General features: G+C 46.6%; 2 protein-coding genes across 2 annotated transcripts in view; both read right to left on the reverse strand.

Moving 5' to 3' along the window:
* The window catches only part of LOC113817843 (salivary glue protein Sgs-3-like), a 6,964-nt gene extending 3,841 nt beyond the window's left edge, over positions 1-3,123 (reverse strand). The window contains exon 1 of the mRNA XM_070125157.1: positions 2,977-3,123. Within this exon, the coding sequence (XP_069981258.1) occupies positions 2,977-3,123 (147 nt within the window). The remainder of the gene's footprint in view (positions 1-2,976) is intronic.
* Positions 3,124-5,183: 2,060 nt separating this feature from the next.
* LOC138862643 (putative uncharacterized protein DDB_G0268590) overlaps positions 5,184-7,500 on the reverse strand; it is an 8,470-nt gene continuing 6,153 nt past the window's right edge. The window contains exon 5 of the mRNA XM_070125163.1: positions 5,184-5,825. Within this exon, the coding sequence (XP_069981264.1) occupies positions 5,184-5,825 (642 nt within the window). The remainder of the gene's footprint in view (positions 5,826-7,500) is intronic.

Here is a 7,500-nt window from a genome sequence, read left to right on the forward strand (position 1 = left end):
CTTCGTTTCTCCATTGGCTTCTCCGCCACGAGGGTCCCGGAGCGAAAGGAACACCGAAGGGAAAAGGACGATAAAAACACACGAATATGCCATCTTTTTGTTTTCTCCATCTTCCCTTCTTCTTATTCTATGGTCGTGTCGTTTCTTAGTCTTCCCTTCTTCGTTGCGTTCTCCATCTTCCCTTCTTCTTATACTATTCTCGTTTCTTCTTCTTCCCTTCTTCGTTGCGTTCTCCATCTTCCCTTCTTCTTATACTATTCTCGTTTCTTCTTCTTCCCCTCCTTCGTTGCGTTCTCCATCTTCCCTTCTTATACTATTCTCGTTTCTTCTTCTTCCCTTCTTCGTTGCGTTCCTCATGCCACTTGTTCGACGTGAATTCCACGCGGAACGAAAAGCGACGAAGAAGGATTTTTTTCCGGCTTTTCACTTCCATTCCGACGGCGTGTTTCGTGGAGGGCATTTGGTTTCCTTCCGTCTCTGCTTCCCCGTTCTCGTTGTCTCTTCCCTTTATCATCTTCCCCTTCTGTCTCTTCCCTTTTTATCGTCTTCCCCTTCTGTCTCTTCCCCTCTTTATCGTCCTTCCCTTCTGTCTCTTCTTCTTTTTATCATCTTCCCCTTCTGTCTCTTCCCCTCTTTATCGCCTTCCCCTTCTGTCTCTTCCCTTTTCATCATCTTCCCCTTCTGTCTCTTCCCTTTTTATCGTCTTCCCCTTCTGTCTCTTTCCCTTTTTATCTTCCCTGTCTATCATCTTCCCCTCTCTGTCACCTCCCCCTTCTGTCTCTTCTCTTTATCATCCCTTCTCTATCATCTTCCCCTTCTGTCTCCCTTCTGTATCTTCCCCGTCTATCATCTTCCCCTCTCTATCACCTCCCCCTTCCTTCTCCTCTCTTTATCATCTTCCCCTTCTGTCTCATCCCCTCTTCATCATCATCTTCCCCTTCTGTCCCATCCCCTCTTCATCATCATCTTCCCCTTCTATCTCTTCCCCTCTCTATCCTCTTTCCCTTCCCCTATTCTATGGTTTACACGCGATAACCGTTCTTTGTGTCTTGCCCGTATTAATGCAGAAATGGGGAAGTTAAGCAAGTGGAAAATATATGTGTGTATGTGTGTGTTCGGTGCAGCGGTGTCGGGTCGCGGTGGGATGCGGTTTTTATTATTGCTTGTCATGTTAAAGGGGTGGGAAGAAAGGTGAGAGGAAGGAGAAAAGAGGGAGGAGGGGAGAGAGAGAAGAGAGAGAGAGAGAGAGAGAGAGAGAGAGAGAGAGAGAGAGAGAGAGAGAGAGAGAGAGAGAGAGAGAGAGAGAGAGAGAGAGAGAGAGGAGGAGGAGGAGGAGAAATTAGATGAAAAGTGATAAGATGACAAAGCATGTATATACATATATATCTATCTATGTGTATGTGTGTTTATACACACACACACACATACATACATACATACATACATACATACATACATACATGCGCATATAAATATACAAATACATATTCATATTCATATACATATGCATATTCATACACATACATACATACATACATACACATAAGCATACATACATACATATACATACATACCCACTTACACATTTGCATATTTATTTGTACAGATATGTATATTTATATGTATATGTATGCATTTTAATGTATCTGTTTATATGTATACATATGCATGTACATGTACATGTGCATATACAGGCTGAAACAGAAAAAAAGATGAGAGAGAGAGAGAGAGAGAGAGAGAGAGAGAGAGAGAGAGAGAGAGAGAGAGAGAGAGAGAGAGACTGACCGCCAATAGCATAAAATGTTAGTGATTTAGGTTCCAGCGTGAGTATTTGTAGCACCCCCTTGTCCATTGTGGTTTAGTGTGTTCCGCCGCCTCAGACCATCGTGGTATGCGCTGTTGCATATCGCCAATGATGATGGTAATTATGATACTGATTTAGTCATTTAGTTGAATTCCATCTCTGTTTATCGTTCCAAATTATCTCTTATGTGTGAGGAATGGCCGCCGGGGTTAGCATCCAGGGATTATCTTATCACTTTTCATCTAATTTCTCTCTCTCTCTCTCTCTCTCTCTCTCTCTCTCTCTCTCTCTCTCTCTCTCTCTCTCTCTCTCTCTGTCTCTCTCTCTCTCTCTTTCTCTCTCTCTCTCTCTCCCTCTCTCTCTCTCTCTCTCTCTCTCTCTCTCTCTCTCTCTGTCTCTCTCTCTCTCTCTCTCTCTCTCTCTCTCTCTCTCTCTCTCTCTCTCTCTCTCTCAGATGGATGACGGTTTAGAGAAGGATGGATGAAGAAGAGGAGGATGGGGATGAGGATGGATAATGGATGGGGAGGAACGAGGGAAAGGATTCGTTGGGGTTAATTGAGTGTGGGATTGACGTCGGGGAAGCACTTGCGGTCGCAGAGGTCTTCTTCGGAAATTGGCAGAGGAGGGGGTAGGGGGGTGGGGGGAAGGTTTGGAGTTTATTTTGAGTGTTTGTGTGTGTGTGTGTGTGTGTGTGTGTGTGTGTGTGTGTGTGTGTGTGTGTGTGTGGGTGTGTGTGTGTGTGTATGTGTGTGTGTGTGTGTGTGTGTGTGTGTGTACATAGTGTGTACATATATATCCGTACCGCCAGTGGATCCTACTTTTTGTGTTCGTTGTATTAGTCAGCGTTGTATTTTGTAGCGGAGACGGTGCAGAATTCTCGTCCCTTTGATATTAAAAGGTCCAGGGAACTAATCGATAAATATCTTGTTCGTGTATTATAATTATTATTATTATTATTATTATTATTATCATTATTATATATTTATTATCATTAGTAGTAGTAGTATTGTTATTATTATTATTATACATTTATTATTATTATTATTATTATTATTATTATTCATTTTAATTCATTGGCTGAAATACAAGCCCGAGGGGACCCGTTCAATACCTCCTCTAGCGGTCAGTCTGGACATGAGACATTTTCGAAATGACTTTATTTTCCGACGTGCCTCGCTCTTTGATTCGGAGGCGTTAACAGCTGACGTCTTATCTCCCCGATTATGATAACAGAGAGGCAGTAACACTCTTGTTATCTTCACCGGGAAGCCCTTTTTGCGGTGCACTTCCACTGATAAGGGGGACGATAATTGCTTCATTGTGTTGAGCGGGTCGATTGTTTCGGATTGTTTCGTTGTGCGAATTGGCGACGAGACATTGTGCGAATTAGGTATGTTGGGCGACGAGATATTGTGCGAATTAGGTATGTTGGGCGACGAGATATTGTGCGAATTGGTAAGCGGATCTATTGATTCGGGACAGATTTCGTTGTGCGAATTGTTATGCCTGGCGACGAGACATTGTGCGAATTGCTATGCATGGCGACGAGACATTGTGCTAATTGGTGAGCGGGTCGATTGTTTCGGAATAGATTTTGTTGTGCGAATTGTTATGCCTGGCGACGAGACATTGTGCGAGTTGCTATGCCTGGCGACGAGACATTGTGCTAATTGGTGAGCGGGTCGATTGTTTCGGACGGATTTCGTTGTGCGAATTGTTATGCTGGGCAACGAGACATAGTGCGATTTATTATGCTTGGCGAGGAGACGTTATGCGAATTAGGTATGTTTGGCGAGGATACATTGTACTGACAAATTATGCTTGGTAACGAGACATTGTGCGAATTGGGTATGCTTGGCGACGAGACATTGTGCGAATTGGTAGGTGGGTCGATTGTTTGGGACGGCTTTCGTTGTGCGAATTGGCGACGGTACACTGTGCGAATTAGGTATGCTTGTCGGCCATCAGCGGAGGGGCGGGGGTGCCGTGCTAGATAAAGGGGGGGGGAGGCGGCGGGAGGTGAAAGGTGAAAAGCAAGGTTGGAAATGCGAGGGATATGGGACAAGGAGAGAAAATGGCAGAGAATTGCCCGGGGACAAGGGGAGGGGGGTGAAAAGGGAAGGGACATGGGGCTAAGGGAGGGGAGGGAAGAGATGGGAAAGGGGGAGGAGGAGAGAAATAGGTAGTGTATGGAAGGAGGAGGCGAGGAAAAAAAATGATGAATGGGGGAAGGAAAAGGGGAGGATTGAGAAGAAGAAGGAAAGGAGGGCGAAGAAGATGGAATAAGAGAAAACGACGAAATGAAGAGGAAGGGGATGGAGAGAAAAAAGTGCGATTAGGGGAACATCAGAAAGATTGGGGATTAAGGGAGGGCGACAAAGATATGAAGGAAAGAAAGGAGAAGGGAGGGAGAAAGGGGAATGGCAAAAGCGAAAGGGGAGAGAGGAGAAAAGGACAAAGGTGGGAAAGAGGGATGGGCAGAAGGAAAAGGGAGGAAGAGAATGAAAGAGAGAGAGAGACAGAGACAGAGACAGAGACAGACAGAAACGATAAAGAAGGATGATAACGAGGGAGGGAAATGCAGAGGAAGAAAGAGAAAAGCAGAAATGAAATTAGGGAAGAGATGGAAAAAGGGAAAGAGGGAGGAGGGAGAGTGGGAAGGATAAGAGGAGACAGAGACAGACTGCGGTAGACAAAGGAATACTGACGCACAGAGAAACGAAGAGAAAGGAAGAGAGAGAGAGAGAGAGAGAGAGAGAGAGAGAGAGAGAGAGAGAGAGAGAGAGAGAGAGAGAGAGAGTGAGAGAGAGAGAGAGAGTGGGGGAGAGAGAGAGAGATGGAAGAGAAAAGACAAAGGACAGACAGAGACAGAGGAGGAGGGAGGAGAGAGAGAGAGAGAGAAAGAGAGAGAGACAGGAGAGAGCGAGAGAGAGAGAGAGAGAGAGAGAGAGAGAGAGAGAGAGAGAGAGAGAGAGAGAGAGAGAGAGAGAGAGAGAGAGAGATGAAGAGAGGGAGGGAGAGGGGAGAAGAGAGAGGAGGGAGGGAGAGAGAGCACAGAAAGAGAGATAGAGATAGAGAGAAAGACAGAGAGACAGAGAAAAGAGACAGAGAATGCATACAAAGAGAACAGACAAAGAGACAGACAGGCAGAAAGAGATGCATGCATACAGAAGAGTATAGGGAGAGAGAGAGATGGGAGGAGAGAGAAGAGAGGAAGGAAAGAGAGTGAAGAGAGGAGGAGAGAGAGGGAAGAGAGGAGAGGGAGAGGAGAGAAGTAGATGAAGAGCAAGATCAGAGCGCGCGTGACCCCTGTAGCGGCGTAACTGATTTACAAAAATGAGATTTTGTCGCTCAGCAACTTAAACATATGACCGGAGAGTTATAAAGCTGGAGATGGCGGCGCAGTGTGAAGTCGTGGAGAGGTAGGAGCAGAGAGGGCGGCGGTGGTGGTGAAGAGAGGTACCGGAGAGGGAGGAAGAGTCGAGAGAGGGAGAGGAGTAGCAGAGGTAGAGGTGGAGGAGAGAAGGAGAGGGGGAGCAGAGCAGAGGAGAGGTGGTGGAGACAGCGGCGGTGAAGGTGGAGGTGGAGAAGGTGGTGGTAGTGGTGGAGTGCAATTGTTGAGGAGCAGGAGAGGTAGGAAAAGGAGCAAGGTCATGGTAGCGCGCGTGACCCTGGAGGTAGCAGTGACACGTGGATGGTTGCGGTGATGGAGGTGGTGGTTGTCGCTCGTAACCCGGCCTTGTGACCGGGAGGGAGTTCGCAAGGCTGGAATGGCGGCGGTGGCGGTGGTAGCGGTAGCGGCGGTGGAGGTAGCAGTGACGGCGGCGGTGGTGGAGGTGTTGTGAGGAGCGACGGTATTGGTGGAATGGTGGTGGATTACTGTGGCGAAGGAAGGAGTGGCGACGGCGGTGTTGGTAGTGGTGGTGGTGGAGGTGATGGTTGTGGTAGCATTGGTTGTGGTAGCGTTGACAGTAATTGAGGCATGTTGATGGTAGCAGTGGTGGAGGAAGAGTGGTGATGGCTGTGGTAGCGGTGGTGGAGGAAGGAGTGGCGACGGCGGTGTTGGTAGCGGTGGTGGCGGTAGTGACGGTGGTAGCGGTGGCGGCGGCGGCGATCACCTTGGCGGCTCACGTGGCACCCGCTTCTTCCCGCCACCACGCTCGACGACGCCGCGTAGGAAAACCTCGAAGGTCGTGCTCGGCGCTGGGTCCTCCTCCTCCTTCTCCTCCTCCTCCTCCTCCTCCCCCTCCTCCTCCTCCTCCCCCTCCTCCTCCTCCTCCTCCTCCTCCTCCTCCTCCTCCTCCACCTCCTCCTCCTCCTCCTCCTCCTCCTCCTCCTCCTCCACTCGCTCGGTCTCTCCGGCGCTTCCTCCTTCACGCCCTCCCGCGCTCGTTTCTTCTCATCTCTTCCATCTCCTTCCTTCGTTCCTTTCATCATTTTTTCTTCCCCTTCTTCCTCCTCCTCCTTCACCTCCACCCTCCCCGGTCTCCTCCTCCTCCTCTTCGCCCTCCCGCGCTCCGCTACTTCACCCATCTCACTTCGTTTCTTATCCATTTCTTCCTCCTCTTCCTCCTTCTTCTTCTATCCTCCGTCCCCATCCTCGCTCTTCCTTACTTCCTTCCTCCTCTCTCCCGTCCTCCTCCTCGTCCTCCTCCTCCCCGTCCTCCTCCTCTTCCTCCTCCTCCTCCTCCTCCTCCTCCTTCTCCTCCTCCTCTTCTTCTTCCTTTCTTTTAACATATCTTCACCTTCCCTCTTTTTCCCTTCTCTTTCTTATGCTGGTTTTCTTGCTGTTTCCTTACCTTTCCTATTATTCCTTTTTTCGTCAGCCATTCCACATTAATCAGAAAAAAACGTATATTAGAGAAGAAAGACGAGAAACAGCAAGTGAGAAGAGGAAAACCAGGGAAATAGAAAATAAAAGAAGATGGAAAAGAAGAAGGGAAGAGAAAAGGGAGGAAGAGAAAGAAGGGAGGAGGAGGAGGAAGAGGAACAGAGGAATAAGAAATGAAAATATGAACGAAGAAGGAGATCTCGGAGAAGAAGAACGTCAGGGACAAGAAGAATTAGAAGACGAAAGAAAAAAAAAAAGCCGATGAAGAGGAAGAATTAAAGAAAAAGAAGACGATAAAGAAGAATTAAAGAAAAAAGAACAAAAAGAAGACAAAAAAAAAGAGAAAAAGAAGAAGAGGGAGGAATTAAAGAAAAAAGAATAAAAAGAATACAAATAAAAGAAAAAAAGAAAGAGAAGAAGAGGGAGGAGGAGGAGGAGAAGAAGGAGAATGAAGGTGGAGATTGCTAATGATTGAATACATTGATTCATGGCTGAAGCGGCGAGTGACGTACGGGTATGTAGGTCCCTTGGCGGCTCGTCCTCGAACTCGATTTTGTCAATTCCGTCTCATTTATTCTTTCTATTTATTTATCTGTTTGTTTGGTCCTTTTCATTTCTCGTTATTTTCCCGTTCGTATTTGATTGATGCTTGTCGCTTAGATTTTTGGAGTTGCTGAGTTTTTTTTAAATTTTTATTTATTTTTTATTTTTGTTTATTTTATTATTATTATTATTATTATTATTATTTTTAGCGCGAGGTGAAAATGCGAGTTAAAAGATTTTTTTTCTAGATTTTATTATTTGTTCTGTGTCGTTTTAGTACGTGTGTCTACGGTGTGTTTTGTTTTGTATGTTGCTTTGCTCA

Source organism: Penaeus vannamei, chromosome 1 (genome assembly GCF_042767895.1).
Source record: "Penaeus vannamei isolate JL-2024 chromosome 1, ASM4276789v1, whole genome shotgun sequence".
NCBI lineage: Eukaryota > Metazoa > Arthropoda > Malacostraca > Decapoda > Penaeidae > Penaeus > Penaeus vannamei.